The sequence below is a fragment of the Oreochromis aureus genome, linkage group 7 (assembly GCF_013358895.1).
Source record: "Oreochromis aureus strain Israel breed Guangdong linkage group 7, ZZ_aureus, whole genome shotgun sequence".
NCBI classification, from domain to species: Eukaryota; Metazoa; Chordata; class Actinopteri; order Cichliformes; family Cichlidae; genus Oreochromis; species Oreochromis aureus.
The window spans coordinates 1,626,051-1,641,809 of record NC_052948.1 but is presented as its reverse complement, the minus strand read 5'-3'; the positions used below and the strand labels follow the sequence as shown (position 1 = coordinate 1,641,809).

General features: G+C 40.8%; 2 protein-coding genes across 3 annotated transcripts in view; both read right to left on the bottom strand.

Moving 5' to 3' along the window:
• Nucleotides 1-1,106, bottom strand: part of slc45a3 (solute carrier family 45 member 3) — a 55,828-nt gene extending 54,722 nt beyond the window's left edge. The window contains exon 1 of the mRNA XM_039615566.1: nucleotides 1,086-1,106. The gene's annotated coding sequence lies outside the window, so the exon portion shown is untranslated. The remainder of the gene's footprint in view (nucleotides 1-1,085) is intronic.
• Nucleotides 49-13,714, bottom strand: c7h12orf4 (chromosome 7 C12orf4 homolog). Of its 2 annotated transcripts, XM_031747559.2 has the most exons (15): nucleotides 13,650-13,714; nucleotides 13,080-13,268; nucleotides 12,722-12,867; nucleotides 9,831-10,012; nucleotides 9,424-9,523; nucleotides 9,125-9,249; nucleotides 6,723-6,829; nucleotides 6,449-6,646; nucleotides 6,040-6,168; nucleotides 5,443-5,511; nucleotides 5,160-5,362; nucleotides 2,549-2,606; nucleotides 2,257-2,324; nucleotides 1,086-1,217; nucleotides 49-641 (listed from the first exon to the last, which is right to left on the bottom strand). In XM_031747559.2, exons 2-14 carry the CDS (start codon nucleotides 13,258-13,260, stop codon nucleotides 1,125-1,127), a joined length of 1,659 nt encoding a protein of 552 aa, XP_031603419.2. In that variant the 5' UTR covers nucleotides 13,261-13,268; nucleotides 13,650-13,714; the 3' UTR covers nucleotides 49-641; nucleotides 1,086-1,124. The 2 variants fall into 2 exon arrangements, with proteins under 2 accessions (XP_031603419.2, XP_031603418.2); XM_031747558.2 differs by having other exon boundaries at nucleotides 49-1,217.
• Between the last annotated feature and the right edge of the window lie 2,045 nt (nucleotides 13,715-15,759).

Sequence of the window (15,759 nt, the reverse complement as noted above, 5' to 3'; positions counted from 1 at the left end):
ATCATCCAGTTCTGAAGTCTGTCAGAAGCTTATGAGGAATACACCACATCAGTGTCGAGAGTGTTACTTTATTAAAACATTAAAAAAATGTACACACATAAAGTAAATATACAGGGTGCACATGTAGGTGTTTAACATAAAATACAACTGAGCTGTACTTTCAGTGCCATTTCCCTCACTTAGAATAGATTGAGATGAATTTCAATAGGCAAAACGTTTCCTCCGATAAGCAAAGCGTTCAAGTACAGTTACTCTATTTCACATTTTTGTCTTTAGGAACAGTGCCATCTACTGTTAGGCAGGTGAGGGGGGAGGGGGACCATACACATTCACACTCCCACAGAGAGTTAGCGGCAGTCGCCACAACTCTCTGCAATGCAGTACAAAATCATAGCACACCGCTCATATGAGCAGCAATGCAATTTGTCATTAGGACTAAAAGAGCCAAGTCCATGTCACTGAAGCCAGAGCACCACGACATCATGCTGCTAAATCTCATTCGATGGCTGAAGTGTAAGATCGTCTGTCACCACAAGAAATTCTTTAAGAATTAAATATGACGGTTAAGATGTCAACATCAGAACTAGCATTCGAGTTTGAGCCCAGATTGGTGATTTTTCTTTTCTTCAATAATCAACATACTGTAAAAAGAAAAAAGTAAAGATATGACAACATGGAAAGTCACAAGTTTTTTACCATTCAGCCCACTTTACACATTTGGTTGTCTCATTTTTACCGACTTCAAGCAGCTGAACGTGACCAAAGTTGCAGATTGCAGCTTTAAAGGAAAACTGAAATGTCTGCAGTACTGGCAGCTAATGTAATAAAACTCTGTCACCAGAACCACACCCTGGAGACTCTAAATGATAACTGCAGCAGCTGTTTTAGCGTGCCAGTGAATCCAGTCCTCTTTCAGAGTGAGTAGCTTTGGAAGGTGCAATAATAGGAAAGTTCATCAATTCTTTTGCACTTAATGCCACCATAACTTAATTGTTTTTAAACAACAAATGGAAGTTATTTATGTCACAAAGTCTCTATATTCATCCTAGTTTAAAAAAAAACAACACAAAAACCAAAGACTTTACTTGTCTCCATTTGCCTGAATGACCTGAGGTTTCAACCAATCAGTGCTTCGAGGTGAGAGTAAGGGTAGAGGAGACGCGGAAGATCTGCGGCAGCATGTTGCTCAACTGGTAGAACATTTCCTCTGAAATAGTCTGTCAGTACAAAGAGACACACAGAGGGGTGACCAGGGTTAGTGAGCGGACTGAGGTTTGCACGGAAACAACATCTTCTCTCCCCGCGCTGTGATAATGGAAAGATGCTGTTTAAAGTCCTCAAAAAACAAAAATACAGCTGAACTCTTTGCGTCCAGTCAAGTATTAACAGCTTCCGCGGTTTCTTGACATGAAATGAGCTATAGCAGCTGTGACTGGAACAGGGGACACACAGAGTTTGTCACTCTAAGCACTGCCACCCGTCAAGTAAGAATGTTAAGTAATCCTAAAGCAGAAGCACAGTCCTGCAAACACACGGCATATATTTAGACACAGTATTTCTTTGAGGTGCAGACAACAATGTCGTTTCAGTAGCTGCTATTTTGAATGGTGTCTGAGCACGTAGCTGACAGGAAGCCGGTACAGTCAGAGTCCTTTGATGCCACTCGTTTTATCATCTTATCCTGTCAGCGGGAGCTCATTCTATAGGATCCAAACCACAAAAACTCTGCATGTATAGCTTCGCAAATAGTAACGGCCGTGATTCATCCTGCACGGCAAGCTTAAATCAGTCCAAAATATAACAGAAAACCTCGCTTTAAAGTTGAGCCTGAATATTTTTTCCCTTTCCTTTTTAACTTATTTAATAACAAATTAACATAAGACCTGGATTTCCAACAAAGTGAAAGTGATTACACCTCAGTGTTGGCAAGCTGCACACTAATCCCATTGCTTATCGCACATTTATGTGATTGAGTCTCTGAGTTTTCTTTTATCACAGCAGTGCAAATACGGAGCTAAAATAACCTAAAGCTCTGTAATCTATGATTTATGGCACGCTTTTCAAGCACTCAACTCTACGTAGTGTGCATTCGGAGACATGCACTGCAAAGCCAGGTGTGCCTTTTGTTACATTATGTACGGGCGAGGCCTTAAGTATACAATTCTTTAAAAGAAGCATGAAGCATTGCCGGAAGGCAGTCACTCAGAGAACAACAGTGTATCCACAGGTACAAGTGGTACAAATGACTGATCTCACCTTTGGCACTAGAAACTGGACTGTGCGTGATACACCGCCGTCCCACGAGGCCATTTCCATCATAAAACCTGCAAAGAAAATTTAGCATGAATATCACCATTCATTCTTACATTGCTGCATTCAATGTTAAGTGCAATTATTGTGTATTAATACATAATAAAGTAACACAGTATTAAGTATTCTCTATGTTTACGTTTGACAGACGGTTGAACAAACAAGAAAAAAACCACCAAATGACCAATCAGTATGTCCATAAATACTGTACAACAGCTGTGCATAACATCCATGTTACCTTTGACACATTTGAATACGAGCTCCGCCCTTTTAAGACACCACGGTATGGTCATCTCCTGCAATGAAAAGAGAAGGTTGGTGTGAAATGAGGCACACGGCGGTGAACTTAGACTGACATACGACTTAAAAATAAAGAAATCATTTCAAAGACTTCATGTAGCACCATCACCTGTAGGGTACGAGCTCCACAGACCAAACAGCAAAAATAATGTGATCTTAGTTAAGTTTTTGTAATGTGAAACAATGTTTCAAAAGACTTTTTGGCAATCGCATCTTCTTTCATTTTTTTTCAAATTTGTAACATTTTTAACGTTCTGTTTATTTGTCTTGTATTACTTATATCTGTGCTACAGTTCAAACATCATAAGAGAAAGAAAAGCAAACGAGTTGGTGGTGAATGATATTACAGGACAGAACATTAGTACACAGATACACAGATACTGTTTCCACAATATTACTCCACACAGAGCTTTATACAGTCCTACACACTACAGAGCAGAGCAGAGAGAACCTGTTATATGACGTGTCTTTGTGTCAAAACCAAAGCTTCTTATTAGGCAACTATGTCTAAGCTGATGTTGTCAAAATGCTTATTGGATTGGACACTTTGTGCTAAATCAAACACTTTCTGCGACTATTTCCTTTCAGCTTTGAGTGTACTCCGCTGCAGTTTGCACACAATGATCTCATCTTGCAAACTACCTGTTCTCACCGCAAGGAGTGTAACAGAGAGTCTTTGCCACAACACACACTCTCTTTCGTTTACTTGTACGTTTTGTACTTGGATAAACTGCACAGGCTCTAGTGAGGGATTTCTGAATATTCATTCAGCTTTTTGGTGTGACTGAACCGTAAACAGGAGCACTGAAGGTGACTGTGGTGTTTGCCAAACAGTTTGAGGCAAGAACAAAAGCGTTTCTTACAGCCAGAAAAATGAACACAGCAGTCGTGAAACAGTCAATGTCTGCAAACCGGCTCCAAATTAACCCAGTTTTCAGTTTTATCTCCACAAACCTTTAACCATATATTATAGTGACACTGAGCATTTATTATGTGAACCTCTTTCCTCAAACTTCAAAGAAAAAAGAAAAACTAAAATAAGAACAAGAGCAACAGCCGTGCTGGATTTGGACTGTGGTCTGTAGTTCATGTAGACAAACTAAACCAGTTGTTTTAACACTACAATAGGCTTGTACAAACAGGCAAACGTCTGTCCTCAAAAGGGAAATGCCTGAAAAAGAAGCTGCCAGATGGAAAGTTTTGAAATGAGAAGCCTTCAATTAAGTATCGTCTGCTTCTCGAGGCTTCCAGAGCTCCAAAACTTTAGTTTTATGAATCAAAAGACTGTTGATTAGGCATCTATAAAGAAGTTTGTTGAACTGATTATGTTATTATTGGTAACATTACTCAGTTAAATAACCAACAAAGGACATCTAATGTGATTAAAAACAAAGAAACAAATGTAACAGACTAAATAAAAGACAAGTGCCCGCGTCATTATACAAAGAGAATCCTGCTATTTTCACAGGAAAATGCTAGAAGTGTCCGCTCGATCCACGTCGAGGCTTTTTCTGTTATTTGACCCTAACATGTGAGCACTGACTGTCGCTGTGCATATGTACTCTGCAGGATTAGTGACCCAAAAAAGTTGTAGTCTGAATTTACAGTTCATGTCCAACGAGTCAGATGTTATCGTACACGAATAAGCACAAGCTTAAAGTCAGTCTGGGTGTGCTGAGAGTTGGGAAAGTTGCACAGCCATCAGGTTTTGGGGTTTGACGCAAGTGCAAGACCACAGAGCACAGACGAACATCACAGTTTGTGACGTACCCTGTTACAACATCACTGAGTAACAGTGCACTCATAGCAGTTTTTCTGGTAACCGATCCTGATTACTCAACACCCCTATTCTTTTTTTTCCCCACCTGTATCAAATAGCTGACAGCAGAGCTTCAAACAGGTAACACAAGGAAAGAGAGAAGGCAATAAAGCACGAATCCAAGACCAGAGTCATAGAATAACGAACGTTTCAGCCCCCGCCGGCTGAACTCAAACACCTCCCATCAACATCAGCCGCTTTGAAAACGTTTCTCAACACCATTAATCACTAAAGTTTCAATTCTCTACTTTTTAATACAACTGAATCATTAACGTTCAAGGTTTTGCCACGTTGACAATCACAGGTATGACAGTTTGAATAGTTTATTACAGTGTAATACAAGTACATATACTAAGGTTGATCTAACAGGAATACTCCAAATGAGACTTTTTTTTATTGACTTTTTTCTACTTGCCCAAACTAAACCATCAAGCATCCATGGCAACCCAGAAACATCTAATAACCCAACAATGGATCAAGCGCAACCATTTGCCTGTACTGTACTTCCTGATCATTTCTCTATTTGGAGAAATCTGATCAGCTTGTGTACTCGTGTAGTTTATGGGGAAAAAGACGATACTGTGAAGGCATAATACCTGGACGTCTGCTGGTCCAATAAACTTACAGTCAGGTTTATTTGCTCCACTAAGATTATTATATTACAATATGCAGTTTACAAGCTTTTATTCTTGCAGCTGCACTCATGCAAGCATTGACAGCTTCTTCTTACCTCGGACATGTCGTGGACGAGCAGCAGAGGGATGGTAACAGTGGTGATGTCATGAGTGCAGCACACCTTGAGGATGTTTCTCAAGCCCATGATCGCTGGGTCCCGGGCAGTGATGTTCCCTGATCGGACGTTGTCATCCACACACAGATGGAAGACGGCGTGGACCTCCGAGAGGTTGGAGTGCCGCGTGATATAGAACTCACCTTTAGGAAGAGACGTAGCCGACAGAGAGTTAAAATATAAAAATAATCTGCTGGATAATCACAAACTGTTTTCTTAATACCTGGTAAGATATTCGAGGGATTTCTTTCAACATTTTTGCTCTTATCATCACCGCCGTTCTTTTGAGTCTCTGTAAGGATACAGGATTGCAGAATAAAGCACAAATCAGCATCTCAAAGGGACAATGAGTGTTAGCAGCGGATCTGTGACAGGCTTGGAAGCCAGTGGGCCTGTATGTGTACACCTCTACTCAGTAAATCACTTATGCTGTGATAAGAATCTGGATAAAATCAACATCTTCTATTTCCTGACAGATTAATCCCCCTCTCATACTGCTCGCATAACACTGAAATGTTCCAGCTCCACGAGGAGCCTTTCAGTGTGAGCTTCATGTAAAAGCCAGACTCGTACAGGCAAGTATACGCGTTTACTTCCCTCCAATTCTTTTTATTTTATTGTTTGTTTGAGAAAGGCTTGAATTTTATTCATATGTTATATTATGGTATTAAAATAGGAGATAAACATCTTGTTTTCCTAAAGAATGGCCAAAACTATAAAAAAAAACAACCATAGCATCAAGAATAATCAAATTTGTTCCCCAAGATTTCAGGACCTCCAGGCTGAGACTCCAAGTGTTTCTTTTTGCAAAATGTCTCACCAGGCTGGTCTTTGTGCTTGCTGCTCCGCTGGGCTCTGGCGTACAGCACCACCTGCTGCACCTCCTCCAGCTGCTCTTCTAGACAGGGGAAGTGGAAGTCTGTGCACTCCTTTGCCACAGTTGCAAAGTCTGTGGGTTGACATAGAGTAGGCCCCAGGTGAACTCAAACACAGTGGAACCAAATGACTGCTTAGCCTCAAGTTCAAACTTAAAGTTAGATGAAACCCACAGTAAGTGAATAAAACACTTAAAGAAAGTTTGGCTTCCACAGTAGAAGAAAAGAGAAGGTAAACAGAAACAAAATATCCACATTACAGTTCATCAAACTGCCAAAAATGACTCTTTGCAGGTAAAAGCAGGAATCAACATACATATATCTAACTACATTATACACCGCATGCTCCCTGACCTCTCTTGATGCCACTGTAGGAGTTGACCCTGTTATCGACCAGGAGCACCAGACCGCACAGTGAGAAGGAGTACAGCGAAAGAGCCGTCTGCAGCCGCCGCAGCTTCACTCCGCTGCTGCCGTGTCGTCTGTGTTTGCAGAAATCCAGCACATCTGCTCGGACCAGTCGCAGGTTGTGCATCGTCTTTAGCTGTGCTCCTGCAAATTTTTATTGTGTTAACTGTAACAGCGATGCTTGATCTGTGCAAAAATACTAGGGAAGCATGTGAAGTACCTAAGTGTATGGTGAAGCTCTCCTCCAGCTGAGGCTGTTCCTCGAACATCCTGGCACCTGAATCTGCAGCCTCTGACAGCTGGCTGGGCTGCACCTTAATCTCCTCACTGGAAAATTGAGAGGGAAGAGAAACCAATCCTTAGCACGTCTGCGGATTCAAAGAAATCATTTTATGGAACCGACAGTTATAAAAAGCTTAAGCTTTAGTTGGAGCTGAGGTTTAGTGGGCGAGTGGGTGTGGGTTATACAGGTTAATAAAGTGAAGAGTTTGATCCCATGATGCAGCAAAGAAAGAAATCGAATGTTAGTGTTTCATAAAACATAGCTCAAAGAAACATGAAATGATATAACTCATAACTCAAACAGAGGTTTACGGTTTAAGAAAACGCTTTGTTGACGAGCTCAGTTTGAGCCTCAGGTGGAACCAGGTTTTATTTAAATCTGGGAAACAGACGGAAAAGTAAAGAGACCTTATCAAAGAAATCCAAACTCCAACTCAATTTTCGCTTTGCAGCTTTAACTAAAAGTGCACGTTTAGAAAACGCTCCGAGTGCTGATGTCGAATGTTCTCAGTTTCATCCACACGTAATAACATGATGATATTCATCTTTAAAAACAACAGAATGCAGGGTCAGCACATTGTCTCAGAACCATAGATGTTCTGGTGATATCCGTTTTTTGGGTTTTTTTTGGTCAGAATATTCAATACATGCTGAATAATGACTGAATAAAGACGACTGTCAGTCTCCCTCGGACTGGGGCTCCATGCAAGATCTCACCTCGTGGGGTGAGATGGGGTGGGGTGAGATCTTGCATCTTATCTCTGATGATAAGAAAGGTGAGGAATCAGCCCAGATGCTCAATGACATGAAGACAGCTGGGAGCACAGTTTCATGCATTGCATGGACGGTTCCCCTGCTCAAGTCATCACATGTTCAGGCCCGTCTGAAGTTTGCCAATGACCATGTGGATGATCCAGAGGAGGCATGGGAGAAAGTCATGTGGTCAGATGAGACCAAAACAGAACTTTTTGGTCTCAACTTCACTGTGTTTGGAGGAAAAAGAAGGATGAGCTGCATCCCAAGAACACCATCCCTACTGTGAAGCATGGGGGTGGGAACATCATGCTTTGGGGTGCTTTTCTGCAAAGGGGACAGGACGAGTGCACTTCATTAAGGAAAGGAGGAATGGGGTCATGTATTGTGAGATTTTGAGCAACAACCTCCTTCCCTCAGTCAGAGCATTGAAGATGAGTCGTGGCTGGGTCTTCTAGCATGACAATGACCCGAAGCACACATTCAGGATAACCAAGGAGTGGCTGCGTAAGAAGCATATCAAGGTTCTGGAGTGACCTAGCCAGTCTGCAGACCTAAAACCAATGGAAAATCTTCAGGAGGGAGCTGAAACTACCTGACAGACCCAGAGGAGATCTGTGTGGAGGAGTGGGCCAAAATCCCTGCTGCAGTGTGTGCAAACCTGGTCAAGAACTACAGGAAACGTTTGAGCTCTGCAACTGCAAACAGAGGCTTCTGTACCAAATGTTAACACCGATTTTCTCAGGTGTTCAAATACTTATGTTCCTCACTGTACGTTACTATTAACATTACTGTGAACCACTTTTAGACATTTTTCACTTGTTTTCTCGAGACGACAGTCTGAACTGATCCTACAAAGCTCAAAATCAGTCAAACCAAGTCAACTTTGTGACCTCTTGTAATCGCATTTACATAGACATTAAAGCAGACATTTATAGTCGTAGTGTAGTGTAGTCCTAGTAATGTGCAGCTGTTACCAGTTAAGGTTAGTTTTGTTGTGAAGATGGAAAGCAGCTGATCGGTTTCATGTCATTTTATGACTCAACTTTATGACTTTTCTCATTGTTATTAAAATTCTGCTACCCAGCTTTTGTTTCCGACTTCCTGTCGAGTTTTCAGGTCAAACATAATAAGTTCAAAGTTGCATTTTGCAAAAAAAGCACCCATAGGAGTGGAAATGTTTGTTCATTTACTATAAAACTGCCTGTTTACGGAGGCAGACACACACACGCCCAGCTCAGTTCAGCTACTCAAATCAATAACACGAGCAACCCATCAGATAATGATGCTGCACTCACTGCAGGTTTTCTCCTTTAAAGGAAAGAGTAAGAATAAGCAGCTGACTCCGGTGTTTATTATCTTGAATCAACTGTTTTTGTTGTACCTCAAAATCCATGAGGGTACTGTCACGCACCTGAAAAGGCTAGCTCAGGTAAACGCGAGCAGAAAGTGAGGTTTCATATATCAAATGAGCAAACACAAAGACAGGCTGCACTGCAGTGTGCACACACAGAGAAAGCGAACACTGTAACAGACCTTCTTTGTTTTTCTGAGTGTGCACACACAGATACACAGAGAAGAACTCACTTTATTTTGCTGCTGTTGTTGGATTTCTGCAGGTCCTGGTGCAGTTTGACCACCCATTCTTGGTATTCATGCTTCTGAATGCCCGTCACTTGTTTAAGCTCGCTTGCCCACCTGTTTTCAAGCACCTGTTCATTGATGACAATGTCAAACGTTCAGGGCCTTAAACAAAAAGTTTACTTGAAAAACAGACCACCTGTATCTCCTGAAAGGTGAAATCATCTTTTCGGTTCTCCACTGGAGTTAACCAACACTTCTATTAACACTGAGACAAACTACTGAGCACCTCAGCTTCCTTTCACCTGTTGTGCATCAAAGTGTTGAGAAGCTACTGCGTTCACATCCTGGTCACTGAGCGTGTTTCCCAGCTCATGCATGACTTTGTCCATTTCTGCCGCTTGCCTACAAAACAGGAAAGTATTTATTGATTTTTAACAGATTGTTGGGAAAGTACATAAATATTCATAAAACATGATAAAAAATTATCTCTGTGGTAGGAAACAAAAAAAGATCTGACCTAATTTTAGTCCATGGAAGAAATTTAAGATGATGATCTATTTGATAAGAGTTGTGTAAGAGGGGAGGGCTGAGAACTAACATTGGCTAAAAAACTAAAGGCAAAACTGTTGGCAATAAGTATTTAGAAATAAGACAGAAAAACATGTTCAGGAAATCCAAAAATCCCAATCAAATCCCATCTAACACCAACCTCTCCTGAAGCTTCTTAATCTCCATGTCTCTCTCACTGATGAGTTCAGAGATGCTAACAAAGTAGTTGTGCTCCAGGTTGAGGAGCGTATCTGAGGCGGGGGAGTGGATCAATTCATGGTACACATTGGCAAAGTCCTCATCCCAGCTGGGCTCTTCAGGCCGCGCATGTTCCAGTGTGGTCTGCAACAGTGACGGCAGGAAGCAAAACATCTTTTTGTTAAACGACAGTTGTAAGCAGTTAAAGAAGGGTGGAGGTACAGTGCTTAACCATGCTGGGTGATGATCGGACTGTGAACAAGAACAATAAGCAAGCAGCTTATTTTCAGCCAAACAAAGAAGGCAAAATACAAAGTCGCAGTTTCTGTGTTATGACCTGCAAAACATACGAGGCCAGTTGACCCATCTAAGGTAAATGCACAATAACAGTACTCTTCAGTGTGAACACCCCACATTTACACAGGCTCGAGAATGTTTAGGTAACAAACACTGTGCAAGTGGGACTGCAGGCAAACTCCTAAATGTGTGAGTGCAGCGGGAGAGAGCTGATCTCATCAGCCTTCCTTAAACATGAAATGAGGCATTTGAGTTTAAATAAATGTCTCAGTGAACACACCATACACAATTTCATTAGGAAACCACAAAGTCTGCTTCTCACAATTGTGTTTGTTTTGTATTTATCCACAGCACAAAAGTAATGACTCAGTTCTCAGGCATGTGAATGTATCCCATCTCTGGTGGGAAATGCATCAAAGTAACCAAGTAAAATGCTTGCGAGAGACATTAGACACAGCATGAAGGCTCATGTAATGAGATTTTTTTTTGTTTGTTTGTTTGGGGGTTTTTCTTCGAGGGGTCCAGAACTCATGAATAAACAATTACTGCTCTACTTCTGTTTAAATGACTTTAATGATCCATGACCACTCCAAAGTTAGTGAGAGTGTTCAAGGACACTTCCAAACCACGCTGCTGTGCTGCTGCAGAAACATGGAGCTGTATTTATCAGGCTGTGTTAAGCAGCCAGTGCGTGAAATGTATTTTTGGAATACCTGCCAAGCTTAAAAAGTACCGTCCATAATATTAACAGATATTTTTGACAGAAACATTTGTCCACACAGTTTTACAAATTTCTGTACTGAATCTAATCTGTTTCCTGTGTCACTGAATGAGACGGTTGCAGCATGATTCCTTATTCTAACTGCCAAATGGCATTTTGAAGTTACAGTTTAAACACACAGTGTTAATATAACAATAGCAACACATATGGAAGATGTTTTCTGTAACTTAGTTATGGTTAGTTATAGTTAGGCACCAAACAAGACTTTACTTTAAAACAAATTATTTGTAACTGTTAATGAAATATCGTGTGTGTGAAGTTAAATGTTTTTCATTAAAATTATACATCCATCAGCCTAAAATAGATAACATCAGAAACAGAAACAACTTGCTGTAAGGTTGTACAAACAACTAAGGCAGTAAAACTTATTATACAGCCTGAGCCTCCTAGCAGAGGCACCTATGGTTTAAATTTGAAAGGTGATTTTCAGAAAGGTTGACCTCTGAACTATACATTTTCTTAACCACTTATCCAAAATATCTTGGCTGTCACAGAGTAAGAGGCAGGGTGCATGCTGGGGCTTGTACTTCAACATATCCAAAGTATCTTTCAGTTATCTTGTTTCAGTTATTCTAACATCAGCAATCAGGCTAAGCAGTCACATAAAGGGGAGTTATCTACTCAATAAGTTACCAAGGGTTTATCAACCTAGCTACGAGTGCATTCACACAGAAAGGGCGACATTGACAGCATCTGATCGATTACAAACATATTCAAGTTTGCTAAGGAAGGTAAAACTATAACATTAGAAAACTAAGAAAAGGTTAAACACATAATACAGACTAAATATAACATTAATATTTAAAAGAAATAATCAAGGAATATTAAAAGTTACATCTAAGAATCTATGATTCTTAGTGATGCCAATCAGAGAAAGGCAAAAACTTTACGACACTCCCACTCTCCATCCCAAGGAATCTTCCAGAAATTTCTGGAGAACTGATTAGTCAGTAAGAGGTGATTGTGTACCTGCTGGTCTCTAATCTATAACATAACCTTCTCCAGAGCATGTTAGGTCTTCAAGCTATGCAACCCGGTAAGAAGTAAACCACCTTCTTAATTCTGAAAACTCAGGATTCACCTCCTAGGACCTGGCGTCCACATATGTGGACATCACATTTTGGGTTGTCTAGACCAAAATACTAAATTTTGCCCTACAAGGGCCTGATATCCAGTTACAAGGACATTATACTGCCACTGTTCTATCCATCCATCCATCCATCCTCATCCGCTTTATCCGAGATCGGGTCGCGGGGACAGCAGCCTAAGCAGTGAAGCCCAGACCTCCCTCTCCCCAGCCACCTCCTCCAGCTCATCCGGGGGAACACCAAGGCGTTCCCAGGCTATCAAAATTTAAAATTAATGTCCTCATATGTTGATCTTGTTTTTCTCAGAAACAAAAATCAGGTTAAAAATACAAATAAAAAAATAAAAAAAATCACGTAATTCTTTGTTTTTAAATTTATCAGGTCCCAATCAGCCCAAATAGGAAAGAGAAATTAAAAATGCATGCCATGAAAGAGTTTGGCTCTTAGGAGGTTAAGTTACATGGATACACCAATTCCTGCTGTGTAGTAGCAGGCGTCTGGACAGGTCGCCATTTCATCACAGGGTGGACGCACAGAGACAGACAACCAATCCACACTCAGATTCACACCTACTTTTCCTGACGTGCACGTCTTTGGACTTTGGGCCCCAAGCAAACGCACAGAAAGGCCCTAGTTCACACAGTGCTGTGTTTAACACGATAAAAACACAATGAAATGCGTTATTACCTCCACGTAAGACCTAGTCCATGCACTGGTGAGCTTGTTTACATCTACGTCTCCTGTTGTGAGTCTTTGCAGGGCCAGCTCTGCCTCTCTGTCATAATCCAGAATCGTCTCCTTCTCAACGAAACTGGAAAGCGAGTTTTTCAGTTCTAGAGCAACAAAGGTCACACAAAGCAGATATTTTTTTAAAAAGTCTTTCAGGTCTGTGCAAGCAAAGTGGAAAGTGCAACTCGGTAGCTTTGTATAAGAAATGTAACAAGCTCCTGTAACTAAATGCTTTAGTGCAGCTTCTAGCTGTCTTATGTTACAGTTAGGTTATACTCAGGGAAGGGAAGACCTGCAAAAGGAATAACAATCTCACCACTTTCTAAGTAGCAGGGTATTTTATGCAGCAGCATCAGGCGTCCATGAAGGTCACTGATGTTCCCCTGCACAGGAAACTGCAGGGGCACTTTGAGGACACAGTTGTGTTTACCTGCCCTGAACTCGAACACAAACTCCTTCTCAGTATTGCTGCTTGCCTTGGCTTTGTTCTTCTTCATGGTCACAGCTGGAAAAAAACAAAAACAAAACAAGATAGCAGAAAACCATGAATGAATTCAAGCCTCTGGTGCTGCGCCACTTTTACACTGTCGCATCAAATCTGTGACACAACCGATGTTTGCGCACAAATATACGGTATTCACATGCTACAACAAAGGCCGTAAATATTTGTAACTTAATCCCTGCTAAATATCTGCTCAGTTTGTTAACGTGAATCTCAACGTTGGCTAGCAGTGCGGCTAACAACTTAAAGTAGCCACATATCGAAAAATAAATAAATAAATAAACAGAATAAAAATAACAAAACAAAAATCTGTCCAAGACGGCCACAGTAATTTTTTTAAATTTCATGTGATGAACATGAAACCTTTCTAAGACTCAAAATTACCTGCGTCCGGATGAATGTAATAACGGTATTTCCTGTAGCCTTCCTGTTTATCATTCAGCTCGCAGTCAGCTGACTGCATGTGACAGCAGAAGCAGATTCGCGGCACAGAAGCTCGGGGGTTATTTTTATAATTTTTAATATTTCAACTCTGGATCACTACTGCTAAGACATCTGTATGCATCTCTGATAATTTTTAATTTTAATAATTTTAATTTTTAATTGTTTAGTGTTGGACTTTTTAAAAACTTTATTACCGTCACGAATCTGCTGACGTGAAAGATTTAACTTATTGGGATTTTTTCCCGTTGGGCACTAGCTCCCCCTACTGGTTTAAAAATAGTATGGTAAATGGCCTGTATTTATATAGCGCTTTTATGGTCCCTAAGGACCCCAAAGCGCTTTACATATCCAGTCATTCACCCATTCACGCACACATTCACACACTGGTGATGGCAAGCTATGTTGTAGCCACAGCCACCCTGGGGCGCACTGACAGAGGCGAGGCTGCCGGACACTGGCGCCACCGGGCCCTCTGACCACCACCAGTAGGCAATGGGTGAAGTGTCTTGCCCAAGGACACAACGACCGAGACTGCCCGAGCCGGGGCTCGAACCGGCAACCTTCCGATTACAAGGCGAACTCCCAACTCTTGAGCCACCATACTAAAAATAGTATCGGCTGGCTGGCGTGGTTATATGATATCAACTGCCTAAAGGAAACTTTTATTTCTCTTAACAATAATTCCAAGAAGAACAATTATTTGTGTAATATTTATTATATTAATATTTATTGAGCCCTTCAGAGGTGGACTCACTGGTGTGTTTCAGATCATTGTCCCCCAGCATATTCAGAGTGCGCTTGAGTTTCATAACATGAACCGATGGGCAAACACTTTTCCTCAGTAGTTTCTGTTAGGGAGAGAATTTATAGTTCCATTGCTTACAGCAAGTAATTCAAGTCCCGAAGCAGCAAAGCAGCCTCAGACCAAGAGACTACCACCACCACGCTTAATGGTTGGTATGATGATCTCTTTTATGATCCAAACCTTCCAAAAAGTTCAACTTTTGTCTCATCAGTCCTTTTTTCTCCATATGTGGTGAGATGACTCTTGTTTTATTTTTGGTCAGCAACGGGTGGTCACCGATCTTTACTAGGGCCTGCATTTCACCACTATTCCAAGTTTTCTCCATTTGTAGATAATGACTCTCATTATCCAAGCCAAGGCAATTAGAGAATGATTTTTTTTTTTAATTTAATTTAATTGTATTTACAGAGGGACGGGTACGTTTGTATAGCTTTTTAACTCCTTAATAAAATATTCATCATTCAAACACTGATTTTGTTTAATTTACTACTAAGAAATCGGGAAGGGATTAAAAACATTTTAAAACGTCAGCCTGACGTTTATAGTTGGTGGTAAACCAAAACATTCAAATGAACAATCTGCAGTGTACAAAACCAGCATACCGACAGAAAGGAGAAGTACACCACGCCTTTCCTTAATGTTTTCAACCACATCTTTTTTTGCAGATAAACATTTGAATTTGGTCAGCTGCCGTGAAGAGTCAAATGATAAATACAAGAACATGAATCACTGATACATGTACAAGCGCGTTTAATATATAAAAAACACAAGATTGTACATTTAATATGCAGACGAAAAATATGTCGAATGAATCCAGTGAGCGCTGTGTGCAGTCTGTGGGGCAACTTCTAGTATTTATTTATATAACATATTTGAAGATATTTGTGTGTGTGTGTGTGTGTAGTTTTAAAGAACTTCTTAATTCTAAATACTTCTAAACACTCTAAATATCCTAGAGAGTGATTGCGCGCGCGCGCAAGCGTGCGTAGGCGTGTACGTTCTTTGACGCGTGCGTGTGTTTTCTTCAAGTTTGAGTCAGTAAGGGTGCGTCTGAAACTAGCACTACTACATTAATCCGAAAAAAAAACTCAGTGTTGTAGCTCTAAACGAAAATAACAGCGAAAAAAATGGAAATTAACCTTTAATTGCGAACAATAGAACGGCGGACTAGAAACAATGTAATGACTTTACAAGTCTTGGTGCTGTCGCTTTATTCCACGCTCTTTGACGATGGAGTTTTCGCAG